At 41.8% G+C, this 23,923-nt stretch overlaps 1 protein-coding gene across 1 annotated transcript; it reads left to right on the top strand.

The window, feature by feature from the left end:
• Nucleotides 1–4,252: 4,252 nt before the first annotated feature.
• Nucleotides 4,253–7,362, top strand: LOC309383908 (zinc finger and SCAN domain-containing protein 29-like). The gene is made up of 4 exons (XM_081936946.1): nt 4,253–4,329; nt 6,010–6,590; nt 6,871–6,985; nt 7,106–7,362. The coding sequence occupies exons 2-4, from the start codon at nt 6,177–6,179 to the stop codon at nt 7,186–7,188; spliced, it is 612 nt and encodes a 203-aa protein (XP_081793072.1). The 5' UTR covers nt 4,253–4,329; nt 6,010–6,176; the 3' UTR covers nt 7,189–7,362.
• The last annotated feature ends 16,561 nt before the right edge of the window (nt 7,363–23,923 follow it).

The raw sequence follows: 23,923 nt of genomic DNA on the forward strand, positions 1-23,923 counted from the left end.
AACTTTCCTCCCACTAGATAGAAATCTAAGGTGTTCAGATCTTGCTCTGCCAGCCATTCTCAAATACAATTCTTACATGAATACATTAAACTGATTACAATACAAACGAGACAGGAAAGAAAACCTTACAATGGGTTTCCGTGAAGGAGGCAAAGAAAGAAAACTTTACAATCAATTTTCCACCCTCCCCCGTAGTCTTTACAGCTGTCTTCTGGGGATAGAAGAGTCTTTTGGTCTTTACTTCTTCATCTCCTTCAGGGTTCTTTCATGTCTGCTAGGGTGGCACGCTTGGTTTGGTGGGAAGGCTGGTGAGTTAGGCTTCACTCTGGTTGCTGGACATTCAGTGGGGGACTAGATCCAAACCCAATTCCTGGCTCAAATGGATGGAGGGTCTCCTCTAGAGGCATCTGGATCCATGTGCTCTGCTCATTGTGCAGGGCTGAAAGGCATGAGAACAAGGTCCCCTCCCCCACAGAAAAGGCATTGTTGGAGGATTAGAAGTAAAGGGGTGGGGGGGGGTAGATAGCTTGCAGACAGAGTTTGAAAAATAAAACCATCAGTTACTAAACAGATAAACATTATGGGGATATCACAGATGAGAAATGGAGTCTGGATTCACATGCTTCAGGAAAGAAATGAACAGGTAAAATCATTTAGACACACAATAAATGCAAGGATGAAACTTTTCTTGCAAACATTTCCTGGGTTGTTACTTTAAGGTATAGGCAAGGAAGGAAGGAAAAAAAATCTTTACTCTGTTTCTGCTGGCCAAACAGACACAAAGTAAAGACCCCACTCTACCTTCACTTAAGTTTCCTGGGCCCAACAAACTGAGCGAAGGCAATTTCTGCCAGTTTACTCTTTTCTTTCTTTGAACACTTTAAAATTCTTGTCTTTTTTTTTGGATTGGAGACATTTTATAGTTACAATTACCTCGAGGGCACACAAAGACTTAGACATACACACACACACGGACAAAGAGGGGATAACAAAACTCATGAGTTTCACAAACAAAATCATTCTCACCATGAATCTCAGTTAAATTGTGGAAGGCACAAATCTTAACAAACAAACCACATGGTTACATAGAAGACAGAGAGACAGACAAGAGAAAAAAAGAAATCCCACCATTTTCCCTTTTCTTTTAAGTACTTTTTTAGCCAAATTAGTTTTTCCTCTATCATCTTTCAGCAAAGCCCATTTTTCTACAATCTGTTTTGCTTTCCTTATCATTCCGGCCAGGACAGGCATCTGCCTTTTTGTCCCAGGCCCCCAACAGTTCCCCTAGGGGGGTTTCCGTGGCCACCATCGAGCTACTGCTTCCTATGATCCCGTTCAGATGTGGGCTCACTTCGTCCTAGCCGGGTTTGCCACTTCGTATTTCCCCGCTTCAATTTCGCATCCTTAGAGGACTTTCACACCCTTTTGAAGGGACTTTTGTCTGCCCTTCGGAGGGTCTATGTGTGCCCTTCGGAGGGACTTTTTCTGTGTGCCCTTCGGAGGGACTTTTCACGTTCCTCACTGCGGGAACCTTCTCTCTATTTGTGCCCTTTCACCCAGGGACTTTTCTTACAGTTTCAAGTCTTGGGGAGAGACCCGGAGGACCAGTTACCCAGGAGGGGTTCTGTCGGAGCGGGTATGCGTACCTCCTTTTTTTTCCCTTTCTCTACCTTTCTTATGGGCTTTGGCTTTTTTCTCTCACAGGACAAAAACAGCAGCAACAACAACAACAAAAAAATCATTCACTTTTCCATCCATTTTCACACACACTAGTCACACACATGCAGGCATACACACATTTCCACGCTTTAAAATTAAATTTTAGAGAATTAAAATTTAGAGGTACTCACCTTCTTTCCAGGCAGCCTTTGAGCTCAAACTCAAAACCCCTTAAAGCCTAGATCCAAAAGGTTAACGCCAAGATAAAATCCACCCACAGACTCAATGGGGTCTGTGCCGGCATGGGAGGCTTACCTTGGCCATATCCATTGGTTAAGCTAGCTTGGAGTCCCATCTGGGGTGCCAATTGTCGGAAGAAATGTCCTTCTGGGTTCGGCTCCAAGTGGGGAAAAAGACATTGGAGACATGGAGGCTGCTTGGAAAGATGGTTTTAATGGTGGACAGGACCACATGGCTTGAGTCCTGAACAGAGAAGGTGATCACATGCTTCAATGTTGGTGGAGAAGAAGAGAAGGGAAGAGAAGAGGAAGAGAACCCTGAAGAAGGGCTTGCAGGGCTTTTTATAACCTGTTCTGCCCCACCTATCTGTTTCCTGTTCCTGTGTAAGAAATGTATTCTGTTTGGTTGCCAGACTCCCATGGGCCCATGCAAGGGCAACCCTCTAGGCTGAGTTTTGAATCCAGGTTTGGTTGAGTTCTCAGATGGCATGTGGTCAGTTGAGTAAAGGCTTATATTATCATACCTTCATTCCCATCCCCCTGGAGCTGAAGGGGAGAACTCTTTATTATGTAAAGTGGACTAGCTTGGCCTTCTTAATGGCCCATTGACAAAGTGGGGATGGGCCGGAAGCTGCAGGAATTTACTTAGTGTTTAAAATGTGTTTCTCCCTTTTTCACATCCAGGAAAATATAATATTCTGCCTTTTCAATATTTCCTAGGACATTTCATTTTCCTGGGAGGGGGCTGGGTGATAACTTCCAACACACCAATGGTAACATAAGTAATAGATGAAAACGTATCAGATAACTCTGGCCTAGAACCTGTGGAAAGTTATCACCCAGCCCTCTCCCAGGAAAATGAAATATCTGATGTAATGAAATGCTATAATATAAATTTACTCAAAATTTAGAATATCTCACACAAAAATGAAGTAATAATGGTTATAGTTAAATAAATGTTTAACAATGATAATAACTGCATACATACTGTATATATCAGATTGATAATATGAGATTCTATATAATTTGTAAGTGAAGACTATGGTGAGGATGTGCAAAAGTTTTGTAACCAATCGACATACTGTACAAAACTGGAAGATGGTGTTTTATGTTTGTGCTTGTTTGTTTAAAAATTAAAAAAATGGATTTATTAAAAAAATAAAAAAATAAAAAATAAAAAGATATAAATCAAAAAGAGACAAGAAAAAAAAAGAAAATGAAATATCCTAGGAAATTTTGAAAAGACAGAATATTATATTTTCCTGGATGTGAAAAGGAAGAAACATGTTTTAAATTGAGAATAGCTCCCTGTAGCTTCCTGCCCCAACCCACTTTGTCAATAGGCTATTAAGAAGGCCAAACCAGTCCCTTTACATAATAAAGAGTTCCCCCCTTCAGCTCCAGTGGGATGGGATTAAGGCATGATAATATTAGCACTTTACTCAACTGACCACATGGCATCTGAGAACTCAACCAAACCTGGATTCAAAATGCAGCCTTGAGAGTTGCCCCTGCATGGCCCCATGGGAGTCTGACAACCAATCAGAACACAAGCTCAAGATCAAAGGCCAGAGAGGGTATAAAACCAGGGACTCAGCATCTCAGTATTTCCCTTTCTTCTTCTCCACCAACATTGAAGCATGTGATCACCTTTTCTGTTCAGGACTCAAGCCATGTGATCCTGTCCACCATTAAAACGATATTTCCAAGCAGCCTCCATGTCTTCAGTGTCTTTTTCTCCACTTGGAGCAGAACCCAGAAGGACATTTCTTTCAACAAACCAAAGAGAAATTTCCTGACAGAGCAATTAACTAGTGGAACAGCTGGATTCCAGATGTTTTTGGTGTTCTGTCACTGCAGCTTTTCAAGAACACATTGGACAGGCGTAATTCTGCAATGGTGTGGGGTTTCCTGCTGGAGCAGGGAATTGGGCTAAACAACACGCAAGATTCCTTCCAACTATGTTACTGGGTATTTTGAATCTCTTGAGTAAGAAGAAGGCTGAATCCGATTTCTTCTGGGTCCCTTCGCTCCCTGTATAAAAGGATGTAGCTTTCTACAGGAACCCTTAAAAGTGAAAGGGGGCACATGGGTGTAACTCTGTCAGAAGCAATTGGATAAAGAAGGGTTATGGATAGAGAGGAAAACAACCTCTTCCTTTCTGGGCCCTGATGGAAAAGGCACCGTTTCCACCCTTTGCATAAGCCCCTTCCATGCACGCAGGAATCCGCTAGGTGTGTCCCTCTAAAACGAGAACCGGACGCCGTGCGATTCCCCATTCGACCACTGGAGGGCGGACATCAAAGGTGATTTACCATAGGAGAATGGGAGGGAAGTGATCTCACTGGATCTGACGTCTCTATTTAACCCTTTGAGCTTCGCAGGAGGTTTGAGTGGGTGCAGGGAAGTCTTGAAGGGAGGAGAACTCCAGGTGGGCAGAGTAAGTGGCTGTTTGTGTGTGTGTGTGAGTCTCCACGTGCAAATGGGGAGGGGGGAACAGGGGGTGCTGGTGCTAGGAGAAGGGAGAGAAGCCCCCATGCAGGTTCCATCTTCGGAGTCCAGAGGGTGGGAGAGCCCGGGATACCATGTTCCCCTGCCGCCCCTCTTCATGCAGGTGCCAGGCAGAGGGAAGCGGTGCCCAGGACGAGCCGCGTTGCCCCAGGAACAAATCCCCAGAGAGGAGGGAGGGTCCCGGGGGAATCCTCCGCCCCCCCATAGCCTGGAGGAAGCTCCGAGGTCAGAGAAGGGGAGAGCCTGGAGGGGGAATCTGGAGCAGGGAATAAGAAGATGGTTGCAAGGGAGGAGCTGCAGGAGATTCTGCCCGCCTTCTCCTTAGGTGCTGCAGGAGACTAAAATTGGGTTGGATCCCCAGGAGTTCAATTTCTCTTGGGAGGGTGAGTGAACCAGCACATCACTAACCCCGGTGTCTCATGTGAACAGCTGCTTAGCCTGTTTGTGTTTGGGTATTTTTGTGAACCTACCTGCATGTAGTTGTGTGATTTGGCTGTTCAAAAGCAAACACTGAAGAAAGGGAACATCCAAAGCAGGTTTTTAAAAAGTGAACTTTCGTGGTTTGTTCACCTGTTAGAGTTTGGCATCTTGGGTGAAACCTGGAAACATGGAGGCTGTTTGGATATATGGTTTAATGGTGGACAGGACCACATGCTTTGAGGTCCTGGATGTAAAGTCCTCAACTTGCGACCTTTCTTAAGTCCTCGACGTGTGACCGTTCTTAAGTCCTCGACTTGCGACTGACAGCCCGGCAACCAAAAGCTTGCACCTATTGGCTAAGACGTGAAGGGCTGGAAGCTGGCTTTTACAATGCTCCTATTGGTTGCTCTGCTTGACAGCTCTCGTATAAATAGCTGTCAAGCATGGCAAGGTGCTGAAGTTGTTGTTACCTTGAGTTCTAGTTGTGTTCTAATAAAAGTTGTTGCACGCGGCTCAACGAGTCCTGATGCCTCATTCTCCGTTAAGAATTCAAAGAGAGAGAGAGAGATTTATTTATATCCTCTCTTGGGTCCCACCTTGAAGCTTCCTGTTCCTGTGAAAGAAATATATTCTGATTGGTTGTCCAAACCCATGAGGCCATGAAGGGTAACTCTGTAGGTTGCCTTGAGTCCCAGGCTTGGTTGAATCTTGCTGGGTGATGTGAGTTCTTTTGCTAGATGGTAGAGGGCTAATCCTATCATGTCCTGAGGGTGAATCCTATCACCCTGGAGCTGAAACGGGGAGGGAAAAACTGCAGGGAGCTGCTTTGCCTTTAAAATATGTTTCTCCTTTTGTCACCCAGGGAAATATAATATTCTGCTTTTTTAGTATTTCCTAAAATATTTCATTCTTCTAGGATGGGGGCGGGTACTAACTTTCTTCATAGGTGTTTACAAAGCAAGCCCTACTTTGTGAGAAAGAAAGAAATTGAAAAATTTATACAAAATGCATTTATTCAATATTCCAAGTCCTTGATGGAAGTCAATCCCATATTTTGTACAAACACACATTCCTGCACAAAGACTAACTGTTCAATTTCTCTGTAATCCTGTACTAGCTGAGAAAAATGAGTGTTCTTCAGGGGTTAAATCTATCCCTTTCTGCTTAACCTCACATACAGAAATTGGAAACCATTTATACTACCTCTCTGGGAGGCAAAAAGTTGGACAAAGACGGCTGAAAGTCTTGCCTGACCTGTAGCTACAGGAATGGTACTATGAATAGAAAGGTGGTTGGAGATCAACAAGATTCCCTGGGACCCATTTGAAGTTGCAGGAAGAAGAAGGAATGAAAAGCCAATGTTTAGAGAGTAAGGAAATTGGAAAAGGCCCTTTGGGTGTCCAGCCTGGGAGGTATGAAGAGAGGGCAAGAACTGGGCAGAAGATCCTGGAGGAGACAACCACCCTTTCAGAAGTTCAGCCATGGAAGTTCAGCAGCTTCCATCACCAGGAGGATGAAGGACCGCGAGGACTTTGCAGCCAACTCCATTCCTTTTGTAGTCAATGGTTGAGATCAGAAAAGTACAAAAAGGCGCAGATACTGGACCTGGTTGTTTTGGAACAGTTCTTGGCTCTTCTGCCCCTGAACATTGAGAGCTGGGTACGAGAGTGTGGAGCAGAGACCAGCTCCCAGGCGGTGGCCCTGGTGGCAGGTTATCTCCTGAGCCAGGGGGTGGAGCAGAAGGAGGGGATTGACTGGCAGGTGAGAGACCTTCTAATCTAATGCACTAAATCTAACAGTGGGTTTAAATTCTTAACTCATGCCTGCCAGAGTTCTTTGGCATCCGTTATACATGGAAATCCTGTACTTCTAATTCTTGTAGGACCTTGTTCTTTTATTTGTGATAGTCGTTCCTTTCCTAATTTCCAGCCTCACGGGTGGACTTCCGGGGCTTTGGAGGGGTGTTCACAGAAGAAGAATCCACTTTTTGATGTGTATTGTCCATTGATTCTTCTTGTTGTTTCCTGCCTACTTTTTCAAGTCCTTCATGGTGGAGATCAGAGATCCTGAGGAAAGGAGGCATCCTTCAAGTTCATCTCCGGAAATGATTTTCAGGAGGATCTCTCAGGAGGATCTAAATATGGACATGACTGGAGGTAATCTAAAGCTCTCCCGTTCCCCAGGGAGATCTCAGGTGTTTCATCTTCTCTAGGCCTTCTCTTCTATAGAACTTCTACATTATGAATTATACAGTGTAAATTCTGTCTCCCTCATAGGGAAGAATAGAAGGAAGTTGACCCTTCCTGATGGTGGAACTGAAAGAATGGTTGAAACTCCGGTTCAAGTAAGAGGAAATTAATTTCTTAGATTTGTATGCTCCCTTTCCTTCAGAAAGTCAAGCTGATGTATGTAGACAGTCTCCTTCCATTTTTCCTTCTTTTTTGGGTTGGCTTATTTTTGTGTTCCTGAGCAAGATTGAAAGTTGAAGTAGATTCTCTTTAGGAAATATTTTATTAAAACCACCACTTTAAGTAACTGCTAATTGCTTCCTATTATTATTATTGTTAGAATTGTACTTATGCTAATTACTCACTTTTCAAATAACCCTTGTTTGTAACTTTTTGACTTGGATTTGTGCAAGGATGCAGAAAACTGTCTAAATATTCAGATTGGCTATTCTAATGCCTTGAATTGTGCCTGCATTTGGAGGCCAAACAGTCAAGCTTTGCACAAGCTAAAGAAGTTCCCCTCACGAAATTTCTTCCACTTTGTTATCTTCCATTCAGACTACAAGCAGCTTCCTTAAAATGTGAGGAGAACCAGAAAGAAATTCCTGGCTGGGCTCTCCCAGCACTTTAATGAGTCTTGGGGCATCACGAGACATTTACTAAAAAGCTAAACAATTCAGTCCAATTCAAATCTCTATTGTCAGAGTGCAACATGTGTATAATGAGATTGGCTAAGGCTCCCTTCCTGCACCCCCCAACACAATACAACTCACAGTGAAAGACAAAATAATAATAATCCCTAGCCCAGTGAATCCTACCAATAAACACCCAGTCCTACAAGTCAATGTATTATGTGGTTGTAATGTTATTTTTCGTTCAGGACTCAGACAGCCCACGGATAAAAACTGTTCGTCAGCCTGTTTGTGCGGCTGCCTATGCTTCTATATCTCCTACCCGATGGTAGGAGAGGAAAGAAGGGCAGACCAGGGTGTTAGTCGTCCCTGAGGATTTTCCTCGCTCCTCTGAGGCAGTGAGCCCTAGTGATGTCGTCTAGCCCCCAATGTTTTGTGCTGTGCTCCCCACCGTCTGTAAAGTCTTTCTATCCGTGGCTGTCAAGCCAGCATACCACACCGTAATGCAACGAGTGAGGACGCTTTCTATTGTGGACCGGTAGAAGGAGGTCATCAGTTGCGGTTCCACTTTATTTTTTCACAAGACCCTGAGGAGTCTGGCTTCCCATCATGCACTTGACTTGAGAATGCAGGCTGATTGGCAAATGGGTGTGTTTGTCTGTCTGCCCACTAGATGGAGAAAGAGAGCAACAACAGTATAAACTTACCGTATTTTTTGGAGTATGAGACGTACCAGAATATAAGACCCACCAAGGTTTTGAAGAGGCAAATGTTAAAAAAAAGTTGGTAGGTAGATGGAGGGAGGGAGGGAGGGAGAGAGAGAGAGAGAGAGAGAGAGAGAGAGAGAGAGAGGAGAGACGGTAGGTAGGTAGGGAGAGAGAGTACGTAGATAGGTAGATAAAGGGATAGAGAGAGAAATAGAGAGAAATACAGTAGGTAGGAAGGGGGTGAGAGTGAGAAATAGAGAGAGAGAGAGAGAGAAAGAAATACAATAGGTAGGGAGAGAGAGAGAGAGAAAGTAGGTAGGGTGGTAGGTAGAGTGAGAGAGAGAAATACAGTAGGTAGGTAGGGAGAGAGAGAGAATAGGTAGGTAGGTGTTTCCACGTGTATTTATCCATGTGCTGGAGAAGGAAATTGCTGACAATTTGCAGCACCTAAGACTTTGTTTCTGCTGGCACAGCACTTGATCAATGAAATTCACATCAATCACTCTAACTAAAGAGCTTTCCAAAAGGAAAAAAAAATTTTTTAGCACTCTGCAAACCTCCCAAAAACTTCCTTTTTTTACAACAACCCCCCCCCCCTTTTAAAACAATGCAGGAATAGCCTTTAGGGGGCTTGATGAGTGCTCCTGAGGGGGGGGGCAAAAATAAGTAAAAAATGGCCCATTTTTTGTACATTTCTGCCTTCCTCAGCCCCCAGGAGCTCTTTGAAAGCCTCCATAAGGCTATGCACGGCCATTTTGGTGAAGGGGCGGGGCATCGGGAGGCATTCAGTGTATAAGACGCACCCAGATTTTCAGCCTCTTTTTTGAGGGAAAATGGTGCATCTTATACTCTGAAAAATACATATATACCACAATGTATATTTATATACTCTGGCATAACACTACCCAAAACATTTCTTCAATCCAAACATTTTCTCACATAAACCCTGGAATGCTACTTAGCAGAGCCAATTACCTTAGTGCATAGCATTGCTTCGGGAATTTGTAAGCAATAGGAGCTTTTTTTAAACAATACCTCCTGGGCCTTCTGTGTACTCTCTTTCCCCGTCAGGAGGACCTTGTCTCCTTCGAGGAGGTGGCTGTATATTTCTCCGAGGAGGAATGGTCTCAGCTGGATCCTGGCCAAAAAGCTCTGCATTGGGAAGTCATGATGGAAAATTACAGGAACGTGGCCTCTCTTGGTAAGGGTGTTTCCTACTCTGCAGACAGAGAATTCAGGAAGACTTTTTGTAGTTGGATACCTCTGGCTGTTTCTCATTTTAAAAATCTCAAATTGATGTCATCTCTAGAGAGGAAGCAGATAGAAACATGACATTCTCCTGCTCCTAGGAAGGAAATAGATCCATGACATTCTCTTTAGATGCATCCTGTGCCATTTCACATCCAGTGTGTTTTGTATTTCTATTTAAAGGTGTCAGTGGCAAAGTTATTCCTTGTCTTGATGTAATGTTAAACTCCATCGCAGATTTCAGCTTTTTTGGCCCAGATAATTCCATATCACTCCTGTGAAGCCGTGATGGCGCAGTGGTTAAAATGCAGTACTGCAGGCTACTTCTGCTGACTGCCGGCTGCCTGCAATTTGGCAGTTCGAATCCCACCAGGCTCAAGGTTGACTCAGCATTCATTCCTTCTGAGGTCAGTAAAATAAAGACGCAGATTGTTGGGGGCAATTTACTGACTCTGAAAACCGCTTAGAGAGGGCTGTAAAGCACTGTAAAGTGATATATAAGTCTAAGTGCTATTACTATGAGGCCTAGTCATTCAAGTAAGTGAGTTAACTAGTTCTGTTTTATTTCTATCCTGTGCCTTAGAATTAGGAGCGAAATGGTGACGGTTTCCCATTGCAAACATGCAGCTTAAGCTTAATAGAAGAATACTAGTATTTTCCTCCACTTCAATCATGTGATTTTTGGCAAATAAACAACAAAATGCAAGTGAAATATGTTTTATGTAAGAAGAAAAAGAGGAGGTTGAAGATGAGTTTCAAAGGGTAATGACTTCCGGGTGATTGATCTTTTCCTTTAAACTTGGTGTATTGTTTATTTCTCTTTTCCCTTGAAGGTGATAATGAGAAGGACCATGAAGAGTCAGGAGAATCATTCCAAGGGTTCAGGCATGGAGACGTAATGGAGAAGCCTGCAATTCAAATGGAATTCCACAGGCAGGAGAGAAACCCCTCAAGTAATTGGAATAAGGAAAGCTCATCTTCCATTGAGGCTCACATGCAGGAGCTTCTTGAGGAAGGGGGAAAAATACAGAAGAAATATATGGGGAAAGGTGTAAAACTGTCCAAAGACACATTAGAGGTAAATGAACACTATCCATCCACATCCAAAGGACGAGATTATATACGCAAAGACAATGGAAAAAATTGCAATTGGGGTATCCCATTTTCTCAGGAAAATGGGTCTCTTACATCACAAAAAAAGTCTTCCCATCGGGGAGACTCTGGAGGATGGAAAGAGCTTCTGTGAAAGGAAGACTTTGACTGCTCAGGAAAGAAACCACAAGGAGAAGCCATATAAGTGCATGGACTGTGGTTCGGGATTCCATAAGATTGCATCCCTTCTAAGACATAAGATAATTCTCACATGTGATGCACAATATAAATGCATAGATTGTGGAAAGAGCTTCAACAAAGAGAGTAATCTTACATTCCATAAAATGATTCATATGGGGGAGAAGCCATTTAAATGCCTGGAGTGTGGAAAGGGCTTCAGTAGAAACAGTGTACTGAATCTCCATCAAAGGATCCACGCAGGGGAAAGGCCATTTTAATGCATGGAGTGTGGAAAGAGCTTCAGTATAGGAAGTGCCCTTACCATCCATAAGAGGATCCACACAGGGGAGAAACCATACAAATGCATGGAGTGTGGAAAGGGCTTCAGTAGATGCTGTGCCCTTACCATCCATAAGAGGATCCACATAGTGGAGAAAACATACAAATGCATGGAGTGTGGAAAGGGCTTCAGTACAAGCTGTTCTCTTACTGTCCATAAGAAAATCCACACACGGGAGAAGCCATTTAAATGCATGGAGTGTGGAAAGGGCTTCACGGCAAGCAGTGCACTTAACGTCCATAAGAGGATCCACACAGGGGAAAGGCCATTTAAATGCCTGGAGTGTGGAAAGAGCTTCTTCCAGCCTAGTGGCCTCATTCGTCATAAAAGGATCCACACAGGGGAGAAACCATACAAATGCATGGAGTGTGGAAAGGGCTTCAGTAGAAGCAGTGCCTTTACCGCCCATAAAAGGATCCACACAGGGGAAAGGCCATTTAAATGCATGGAGTGTGGAAAGGGCTTCACGGAACGCAGTGCCCTTACCGTCCATAAGAGGATCCACACCAGGGAAAAGCCATTTAAATGCATGGAGTGTGGAAAGGGCTTCACGGCAAGCAGTGCCCTTACCGTCCATAAGAGGATCCACACCAGGGAAAAGCCATTTAAATGCATGGAGTGTGGAAAGGGCTTCAGTAGAAACAATACCCTTATCATGCATAAGAGGATCCACACAGGGGAGAAACCATACAAATGCATGGAGTGTGGAAAGGGCTTCAGTAAAAGCCGTTCTCTTACTGTCCATAAGAAAATCCACACACAGGAGAAGCCATTTAAATGATTGCTGTGTAGAACATCTTTTAACCAGAGCTATCATCTTACTTACCATCAAAGGATCCACACAAGGGAGAAGAAGCCAAGATAAATGCATGGACTTTGGAGAGAGCTTTAGGACAAATGACCTAATTTCCCATACAAAGATACGCTTACGTGGGAACATGATGTTAATTCTAGAAAGTTACATTTATGAATTTTCCTATTTACAGAGACTGAACTTGGAAAGGAATTATTTTCTTAGTTTGACCCAATAGTCTAAACGAGGGATATGAATTTACTAACAAAAATGCAAACAATGGGTGTGTCATTTTAATTCTGACCTGGATTATTTATATTTAAGTACAATTTATTTATTTTCAAAAGTACCATTCCTACTCTCCACTTGTTTCTTCTTCCCATGTGATGATATTCAAAAGACTTTAAATTTCCCTATTTTCCCTCATTTTTCCCTTTCTGATTCATTAATAGACACCCAATTTATTAGAGTACTTTCCTCCATCCTCAGGAAAGTTGGAATGGTGCAGCCGAGAGATTGTAGGCCAGTGAAGGCGAACCTTTTAGGTCCCGATTGCCAAAACTATGTTTAATCAGTTCCATATTTCCTTTTATACTTCTGTTCTGCAGTTTCTTTTGCAGTTCACTCTCTAAATTTCTATGCCTTTCTTTCAGCTCTCTTATTTTTGGATTCTCAGTTTTTTTCTTCCTGGCTGTGGCTGATATTGTGACCCCTCTTATAAATGCCTTAGTTGTATCCCATAGGTTTTGTATGGATGTATCTCCTGGCCCGTTTTCTTTGAAGAAGAATCTTAATTCTTGGTTAACTCTTTTAATATATTCCTGGTCTTTTAGAATTGATCTATTGGGTAACCAATGATAACTGCCCTTTTGTTTTTTCCAAATAATCCTCATGGGATTGTGGTTAGCCCATAGATTGGGTTCTATATCTTTCTCCTTCACTTCTGAAATTATCTCCATCGGCAGCCAGACCATATCTATCCTTGACCAGGATTCGTGTCTATTCGAGTAGAAGGTATATTGCTTTCCCTCTGGACATCTTTCTCACCATACATCATACAGATTAAGTTCTTCAGCCATGACCTTCCGCTTCCGCTGCGGTACGCGACGGGCAGGCTTTGCTCGCCCCGCGCACTCCTGGTGGGCTCCCCTTTGATCGGGGGGGCACAGGACGCCCTGGAGGGGCTCCTGCCGAGGGGATGGCGTAGCGGGGGACCTCCTGTGTCGGCGGCGGCCAGGGGGGCTCCCCGCATCGCCCTAGGCATCGGGAGGCAAGAGGGGAGGCGCTGTGGCGTCTTCGTGTCAAAGGCAGCTGGAAGAAATTCAAGATTCGAAGGACGCAGTTGCTGTTTGGTGAGATGGAGATTCCCCCTGTTCCCTTTGATGAGTAAAGGAAAAAAAACTGTCGGCTCTTTAGAAAAGCTTTCAACTTGTGGCTGGGAAGTGTGATTGGAGGGAGGGGGATTCCCCCCCCCCTTGGACAAGCGGCTTTAAACTGTTTTGCTCCCTGCCCCCAGAAGAGGGGGGGGAGCCCTGGAATGGAATCACTCTCATAGCAAGTAGCAGATTTCCTTTACTGCAATTGCGAAAATGAGGTGATGATCTGTTTCTTTTGAAAACTTTGGAAACTTTTGCCTTTGGATCCCGGAGCTGGCAGGGCAAGATGGCACACTTCCGTTGTCTTCATGTACTTTGAGAATTTGACTCCACCCATACAAATTGCTGGCATTTTGCCTTTGTCTCTGTGACACTCAGAGAAATCTCATGTTACACTTTATCCTGGACTTGGAACAAAGGATTTTATTGCTTTATTGCCCAGGTCCCTAACTGTCTGGGCTTCCTGCCTCGCGATCTCTCTCAGCTAACCACCTTTCCAGTTGTTTCTTCTCTGTATTGCTACCTCCATTTCTGAGCTCTGATTACTACAATGCCACCTAAAAGACCACCACCGGGGAACCCGGGATTTGCGGGCTCCGCCCCAACATCCTCAACGTCCAGCCCCAGCGGACAACAGACACTGACTTCTTTGTTCCAGCCTAAGCCTTCGGAGGTGGACTTTCAACAAATGTTTCAACAACTCTTAAAGGGGCAGGAGGACTTAAAAACCAATTGAAGGAAATGAACGAACAGCTCAGAATAAAGACCGTGTGATCCAAAACTCACAGAGGCTGGAACTTTTGGAGGAGGGGACAGTTGAGATGCGGAGAGAGGTGAAAGTGGTCCAGAAAGGAAATCAAGAACTTGAGAACCACCAGATAAAAACGGAATTTGAACGGATGTCTTTTTTTCTTAGATTTCAAAATGTAATTGAGGCTGATGATGAAGATTTGAGGGATATTATGACAAATTTATTGGCTGAATATATTTAAAAAGACAGACAACAGATGGGGTGGGATATGGACCTGGTTTATAGAGTAAACTCAGCATATGCTAGAACACACAACGTTCCAAGGGAGGTACACATTAAATTTCTTAGAAACACCACAAGAGACGAAATTCTGAGTGCACAAAGGGGACAAGCGTTAAAATACAAGGATAGAGAAATAGCCATTCTGAAACAGATCCCAAAGAAAGTTAGAGATAAAAGAAAAAACTACTCGCACCTAGCGAAGAAGTTATACCAGAAAGGGGTGTGGTTTAAATGGCTTTTTCCAGAAGGTATGTTAATATTCTGGGAGGACACGAGAGTTAGAATTAATACAACTATTGAGGCTGAGGCCTTTATGGAAACAAATAAAGTCCTCCTAGATAAACCTGATGACACTACACCGGACATACAGGACACGGGAGGTGCCGGAGCTCTGCCAGGGGGGGGAGAAGAGGCAACACTGAGAAAACTCAGATCACAGAAATGAACTTGAAAATCTGTTTGATATAAAATGATTGAAATTATTCTAAGATAAAAGTTTATATGCTGACAAAATAATAAGTAACAACAATCTAATGTATTAACAAATGAAAGTTATGAGAATGGGGGGGGGGGCATCTCCTGCATAATGTAACTGTCAAAATTTGTATTTCATCCACTACCCCTTTCCTTGTATATTCTTTTTAAAACCAATAAAATTTTGTTTAAAAAAAAAGTTTAAGTTCTTCAGCCATTTGGAAGAATGACCTTGGGAAAGTTCTCCTAGCTCCTTTTCTCTTCTTTCCACTTTTATAGTCCCGTTTCGGGTCAACTATAGCATTGAAGTCACCCAGTAAACAAACATTTTCATTTCCCATCTCTTGAATAATGCTATATAGTCTATGATAGAAATTTTCCTGGTCTTCATTAGGTGCATATATTACAACCAGTGACACCTTTTTTTGGTTTAACATTATTTCTACGATTAATATTCTCCCTTCCTCATCATGATAAATTAGTTTAGTCTGGATTGTGTCTTTGACATATAATGCTATTCCTCTTTTCTTTTGGTTAGCTAGTGCCGTGTAAAGTTTACCCAATCTAGGACATTCTAAGATCTGGATCTGTCTTTTAGTCATATGGACCTCTTGCATTGCAATTATATCATAGTTCAAATGTTATAATTTATTAAATATTGTTTTCCTCTTCTGGGGTAAGTTTAGACCATTAATATTCAATGATAGAATCTTGATTTCTCCCGACATACTTCTATGTGTATTTAGGTCGTGTGCTTCTTGTTGCCCTTATTTCTCTCACTTCCTTTGGTTCTTCCCCTTTTTCGTCTAGAACGACTTCTTTCTCCTTTCCTGTCTCCACTGGTTCCTTTTCTCTTCTTATCTGTGCCCTGGGTCCTTGCCTCCTTGCTCCCGACTGTTCTCCTTCGTCTTTCTCATCCTCCTGCCCAACAAGAGTATTGTAAAAATCTTGGGACTTCCGGTTCCGGCGGCCACGGCGACAGGCAGATCGCTGCCTGCTCCAGCTCTCCCGGTGGGCTTCCCCCGCTTCTGGGGGGGCACAAGACGCCTTGGAGGGGCGTCTTGCCGAAGGGACGGCTCGCGGAGGGTCCTGGCGTCGGCGGCGGCTGGCGGGGGCTCCTCCGCTTCGTCCTAGGCATCGGGGAGCCGTTTTGGAGGACGTGCGTGCGCGCGCGCCTCGCCCCATGCCGATCGGAGAACATACTTCCGAATGAAGCAGCGGCAGTATGGTGAGAGGCTTCCTTTCTACATTCCTTCTCTTTTGAATTGATGGACTTTTCAGCACTTTTAAAAAGTTAAACTTTCGGACTCTTGCTAGAGGTGTGGCTAGAGGGAGGGGGATTTCCCCCCCTCCCTTGGACAAGCGGCTTGAAAAGACTTTCCTTCCATCCCCAGAAAGGAGGAGGGGGGAGAGCCAACTAATGATGCCTCACCCTTATAAAAGTGATTTTCATTGGATTTAGCTCCAGAACTTATGGATGAACTGAGAACTTTTTGAACTTTTAAAAATTCTACTATGCCTCTGAGCCCAAAGCTGGCAGGGCAAGATGGCACACTTCCGTTGTCTTCATGAACTGTGAAACCTGACTCCACCTTTAAAATTCAGGCTTCCGGTCTTTGTCTCCGAGTCACCCAGAGGAATCTCTTGTGGATTGTTATTTTCTAAACTCTTTGGAGAAAAAAACTTTCATCTATTGCTAGAGTGACTAAAGAAACCCCCATCTGTTTGGATCCTCTGCCTCCTGAACTCGCCTGCCTGCTCTACCTCTCCAGCTGCCCAGTCTCTACTCTGACTGACCTCCCTGCTTCATAAACCATGTCTCCAAAAAGACCACCTCCTGGAAAGCCTGGCTTTGCTACTTCTGCCCCAACGTCTGCAACGTCTAGTCCAGCTACACAGTCAAAGATATCAGAACTGATGCAACCCAAGACTACAGAGATAGACTTCCAACAAATGCTTCAACAAATCTTACAGGGCCAGGAGGAAATTAAGAAACAGTTAAGGGAAATGAAAGATGAAATTAAACAGAACCAAGCCCAAATCTTTAAGAATTCACAGAGACTGGACCTTGTGGAGGGTGGGGTGGCAGAGGCGAGGGGGGGGGGGTAGAGGCTTTACAGAAGGGGAACAAAGAACTTGACATCCAACAAATGAAAGCAGAGTTTGAAAGAATGTCCTTTTATCTTAGATTTCAAAATGTAATAGAAGCAGATGGGGAAAACATAAGGGACATTATGACTAATATTTTAGCTGAATACATACACAAAGATAAACAGCAGATGGAATGGGAGATAGATCTGGCTTATAGAGTGAATTCAGCATATGCCAGAACACATAATGTACCCAGAGAGGTTCATATTAAATTTCTTAGGAAAACCACAAGAGATGAAATTCTGGGTGTACAAAGGGGGCAAACACTGACATACCACGACAGGGAGATAACCATTCTGAAGCAGATTCCCAAAAAAATTAGGGAAAAAAGAAAAAATTATTCGCAATTGGCGAATAAATTATACCAGAAGGGGGTGTGGTTTAGATGGTTGATGCCTGAAGGTATGCTGATATTCTGGGAGGAGACAAGAATCAGAATTAATACACCCATAGAGGCACAGGCCTTTATGGAAAAAAATAAAGCGAACCTAGAAAAAATAGATGATACTACAACGGTCATACAAGACACGGGAGGGGCCGGAGCTCTGCCAGCGGGGGGTGAAGGGGCAACACCAAGAAAGCTCAGATCACAAAAATAAATAAGAAAACCACAATGTTATAAACAGACCGAAAGTATTAATGAATTTATAACTAGACTATATATTATAATTATATAAATTGACTGAAAAGTATTATTTCTAGAATTAATATGCTGAATTTTTTTTATGATTATGCAATAAGGTTTGATATCTCGATGTAACCTAGGAGTCTGGAGGGAGGGGGCGTCCACCACACTTGCAACTGCCAAAATTTGTACTATTCCACTTACCTTTTTCCCGTATAAACGTTTTTAAAAAAACCAATAAAACTTTTTGAAAAAAAAAAAAAAAAAGAGTATTGTAAAAATCTTCCGCTTGTTCCATTGTGTCTATTCTAAATCTTCTATCTCTCCAAGTTACCAGTACGCCCTCCGGCATCAGCCATCTAAAGTTAATTTCAAATTTGTTCAGGACAGATGTTAAAAATTGATAGGGCCTTCTTAATTCTCTAATTCTCCTCGGTACCTGTTTTAGAACTGTTAGTTGTCGTTGGTTGTAAATTATCGGGTTGTCTCTTGTTCTATTTAGCACCTCGTCACGTATTGATTTTTTTACAAACTTTACATGAACTTCTCTTGGCAAATTATTCTTTTTTCCGTAGTTTGTCTGTATTCTATACGTCTCGTCGATCTCACTTGCCATCTCATCCTTTTTTATTCCCAAAGCCTTTGCCATAAGGTCTGCCATCGTGTCTGATAAATACTCGCCTTTTTCTTCCTTTACGTTCTGGAACCGTAGGAATTGGGCTGCTTTCTCTGATTCTAACGGAGGACCGTTAACTCAAGTTCCTTGTTTGCCTGGATGAGCCTAGAACTCAGCTGCTCTATTTTTTCATCCTCCTTTTTCAACCTTCCTTCTATTACATTTATTCTTTGTTCGTGTTTATTGATCTGTTCCTGGAACTTCTCAAATTTATCGTCCATCTTCTGCATTCTCTCCTTTAATTCTACAGTATCACTCCTTATTTCTCTAATATCCTTTTTAAGTTCTTCGTGATTTTTAGCCATTGCCTCCTGCATAGTCTGTAATATGCAATTCCTGAGTTGAATTGAATCTTTCTCTCTGAAGCATATCCTCCGAAGATCTTTGGTTCGAAGGACTGGCAGCCGCTAGGGATGGCTGGGATGCTGGCTTCCTCCCCATGCCAATTTTCATTAAATTTGTACTACTTTTCATTTTTTAGAAGAATTGGATCTCTACTTTAATTTTTCTCCAGAACTCCCACTTTCTTCTCTCCCTCGTAACTTTCTCCAGTCCTCTTTCTTTCTTTCTTTCTTTCTTTCTTTCTTTCTTTCTTTCTTTCTTTCTTTCTTTCTTTCTTCCTTCCTGTCCCTCCCTCCCTCCTTCCTTCCTTCCTTCCTTCCTTCCTTCCTTCCTTCCTTCCTGCCTACCTTCCTTCCTTCCTATCCCTCTCCTCCCTTTCCCTCTCCTCTTCCCTCTTCCTCTACTCAATTATCAATTTTAAATAATGATAGGGGGTAGTAAACTCTATATATCGATAAGTTCGTATGTTATGTGAGAACAGCTGTCATAGGATAGGGAGAGAGTGAGAGAGACTTATCAATTTATCACTGTATATATATGTGTGTGTATGTCACACTTATAATACTCCAAAGTTTCTATTAATCTATTAATCTATTTTATTAACTTAATAAAATCTAAGAGTAAATTGCTTATAGTTATTACTTATATTGTGATCAAACAATCTCCTAAATTAATCAGTACTAGTGCCAATAATATCGAAAAGAGTTAGGATTAATAATCTTACAGCAATAACAATAACAAAAACAGTATATTCCTTTGATGGTAGTATTATAACATTAATTCCTATTTTTTAAGTTCAACCTTAGATGCTTCCCTCCTGTGTTGGATAATTATATGAGAATGTTCTGGGTTCCCCTGCTCCGATAAATCTTCTTTCTCTCTCTCCAGTTGTTTCTATTAGTAGTGTCCAAAGATTAGCCTCAATAAACTCTAGTAGTCAGCTCTCTTGTTATCCAGAGAAGATAGTCACCAAAATTCCTGTTTTCTCTTAAGGTATTAAGAGGGGGGGAAATTCCAAATTTCGCCAGTAGATGTCACTCTTCCACTCATCCAGAAGCTAACCAACTGCAGGCTATCCACAGATATATGTTGCAAAGTTATAAGTTAATATTGTATTATTACCTAAGGCGGACACAGACCAGGTGTTTATACAAAACTACAGACCAATCTCACTGCTAAATGCAGATTACAAAATCTTTGCCTCAATAATAGCAGAAAGGTTGAAAAAATTTCTTACATCATTCATCCATACAGATCAAAACGGATTCCTCCCCAGAAGACAAATTAAAAACAATATGAGAATTATGTTGAACATTCTTGAATATTGTGAAGTGCACAATGAAAAACAGGTTGCACTAATCTTTCTCGATGCCCAAAAGGCATTTGATAATGTCAACTGGAAATTTTTGCACCAACAATTAGAATACATGGATTGTGGGGATAAATTTATAAACACGATCAGAGCAATTTATACAAACCAAAAAGCCAAAGTAATAATCAATGGTGAATTAACACAAAGTATTGTAATCCAGAAAGGTACAAGACAAGGTTGCCCCATCGCGCCTGCTGTTTATACTAACCCTAGAAGTACTAGCCATGAATATACGTAAAGAGGTACAGATAAAGGGACTAGAAATCAAAAATGAGCAATTTAAGTTACAGGCCTTTGCGGACGATCTAGTGTTTGTGCTAGAAGATCCTATAAAGTCTGGTACGAAACTCATTGAGGAATTGACAGAGTATGGGAAAATAGCGGGTCTAAAGATAAATATGACAAAGACCAAAATGCTGACTAAAAATATGACATCAAAAACAAAAGAGGAGTTAACGAAGAAATTGGGTATCCAAATTGTCAAAAAAGTTAAATATCTTGGTATATATTTATCTGCGAGGTGTGTGACCATCAAAGAAGATAATTATACTTATTTGATTAATAAAACTAAGAAAGATCTAGAAAGATGGAAAAACCTACAACTGTCCCTGATGGGCAGGATCGCAGTTATAAAAATGAATATATTACCAAAATTTATTTTCCTATTTCAGAATATTCCCATTAAATTAGAAAAAGGTGTCTTCAAGGATTTCAATCAATTGGTTTTGAAATTTATTTGGCAGGGAAGAAAACCAAGAATAAAACTTAAGGCTATGCAAGACACTAAGAAAAAGGGAGGATTTGGCGTACCAGATTGGGAACTCTATTATACTGCGGCCATACTAAAATGGCTAAGGGAATGCATAATGCTGAGAAATAAAAGATTACTCAAATTGTAAGGCCATGACCTCCAAGCAGGCTGGCATGCCTTCCTCTGGTATGAAAAAGGATCTGCACACAAATATTTTAGTAGACATTACATCAGACAATCTCGGTTACTAATATGGAACAAAATTAAACATGACTACTATACCAAAATACCTATTTAGCTATCTACGATGGAAGCATACATATACCCAAATTTAATCAACATGGAAAATATAGTCACATATAAAGAGTTATTGAACAGGCAGGGGGAGATCAAAACCAGATCAGAATTGACATCACAAGGAGTACAAGTAGAATGGTGGTCTTATTTACAGATACAATCAGGGTATGCACAGGATAGGAAGAACGAAGGTATTGCCAAAGACTACACAATATTAGATAAACTGTTGATACAGACAGAAAACAGACTGATCAAAGTGCTGTATAGATTCTTGTTGGAATATAAACTAGAGGAGGAACATGTCAAAGAAACCATGGTCGCCTGGGCGAAAAATTTCGGTTACAATGTGGAATTGGCTAAGTGGAAAAAACTTTGGATATTTAATCAGAAACTAACATTGGCTACGGCGTATAAAGAAAATCTTTATAAGATGTTCTACAGATGGCATCTCCCTCCAGCACAACTTTCCAAAATGTTCAAAAATCTGGCCCCAAAATGTTGGAAGTGTAAAAAAACACCAGGCACTTTCTATCATATGTGGTGGACGTGCAATGAGGCAAAAAAATATTGGAAAATGATTCAATCATGGTTAGAACAAATGGTGGGAGAACAAATTATGTTTAAACCAGAAACTTTTCTCCTAGGCATAATACTGGAGGGGTTTAAGAAAGATACACTTTATTTAATTATACATATACTAACTGCAGCGCATAACCTATGCACAGTATTGGAAAAAAGAAAATACACCATCAGAGCTTGACACAATCAGAAAAGTGTTGGCTTGTGCAGAAGCAGATAGGCTCACTCTTGAACTTAAAAATAAAGGGGAATCAGAATATTTTGAAGTATGGAAGAGATTTTATGATTGGTATAAGACAAGATGACAAGACTGGAACAAATGTATATATTATGATTCGACAGAAGGACAGACAATGTATTAAGTAGATTAACTGTTAATGGTTGAAACTAGCTGTACATAATGTGAATGTATGATCACTCCGACTCCGTGGTATTGCATTGTTTTAAATGTAAAAATAATAAAAATATTTTTTTTTAAAAAAAGGAATTGCGACATTGCATTAACAGTGACAAGTAAGAGGTTTTCTACATTTGATTTTTCATGATTTGAGGGAATTGCCACATGCACATCAATGTACAGTGAGTGAGAAGATCTGAAAGGATGATGGATTCCTCTTTCTCTGATGAAAAGCTCCCACCCCCCAAAGCATGTGCAAAATCTTTTTTCAAGCATTACGGCCATACTTTGCTCCTCTAAAGTGTGATGAAGACTAAGAAGTTGTCTAAATCTGATTTTTAAAAAAATTAAATATCAATGGTATTGTTACTTTTTGGTCATGTAATATGCTCTTTTACTCTTTCGTTGTATTAAAAATATAGTAATATTCCAATATTTGTAAATATTTGGATGGGGGCATAGTCTGGATTTTAGAGGCTCGTGTTGGCTTGAATTTGCTTTTTCAGTGCTGATATTTGAGGCCTCCTTGAATCTCTAGAGATTCAAATTAGGCTCTATGGAAAGCCAGGGTGGTTGCTGCTCTTAATCCTCGACCCTCCAGATAGAAAGAGGGCCGGGGCACCCCCCCCCCTTCATCAGGGAGCTCCGTAGTCGTACGGAGCTCAGAGGTCAGCAGCCATTCCCTTGGAATTCTTGGATGACTTAGATGAGGGAATAGAAGGGGTACTCATCCAATTTCCTGATGATACTAATCTGGCAGGAATAACCAACACCCCAGACGACAAGCTCAGGATCCAGAAAGATCTTGACTGACTTGCACAATGGGCCCTATCCAACAAAATAAAAGTTAATATGGAGAAAATCAAGGTTTTGTACCTGGACAGGAAAAACCAAAGGTACAAGTACACATTAGGTGAAACCTGGCTCAAAAACAGTAACTGTGAGAGGGGCCTTGGAGTCCCAGTGGACAATCACCTAATCATGAGTCAGCAAGTGTGTGGCAGCTGCCAAAAAAGCTAATCTAACCCTTGGTTGTATAAACGGGCATAAAATCAAAACAACCTGAAGTATTAATACTGATTTATGAAGACTTAAGTAAGACTACACTTGGAATGCTGCATCCAGTTTTGGTCACCACATTGCAAATAAGATGTTGAGACTTTGGAAAAAATGCAAAGAAGAGCAACTAAAATGATTAAATACCTGACAGGATTGGGGTTAGGCTAGTCTAGACTACAGAAAAGCTAGGGGGATCATCATAGTAGTATTCCAGTATTTCAGTGACTACCACAAAGAGGAAGAGGCCGTTTTCAAAAGCACCAGAGGACAGAACAAGAAACAATGGAGAGAAGCAACCTGGAATTAAGGAGAACCTTCCCAACAGTGAGGAAAATAAATTGGTTGAACAGCTTGCCTTCAGAAGTTGTAGGTGGTTCAACACTGGAGGTTTTTAAGAAGAGACTGGACAGTCACTTGTCTGAAATGGTACCTGATTTCCTGCTTGAACGGGGGACTGGAGTAGAATACCTCCAAGGTCCCTTCCAGCTCTCTTCTCATTCCATCTAGAAACTTCAATGTGCTAGAGACACCACTGGTTTTCTTAAGTAGACTGTTTTTTGAATAGTTTGTTGATTTTTATTTTCGCTGGTTGTTCTTATTTTACAATGCCTTGTAGGGAGGGAAGCAAACAGTGGGTTACCCCAGGGTTCTGCCTGAGATGCAGTTCTCTCCAAAATCTTAATTAGCAATATAGATGGGGGAAATAGAAGGAAACTCATAAAATTTGGGGACAACAGCAAGC

The sequence above is a fragment of the Natrix helvetica genome, assembly GCF_964273705.1.
Source record: "Natrix helvetica genome assembly, chromosome: 1".
Taxonomy (NCBI): Eukaryota; Metazoa; Chordata; class Lepidosauria; order Squamata; family Natricidae; genus Natrix; species Natrix helvetica.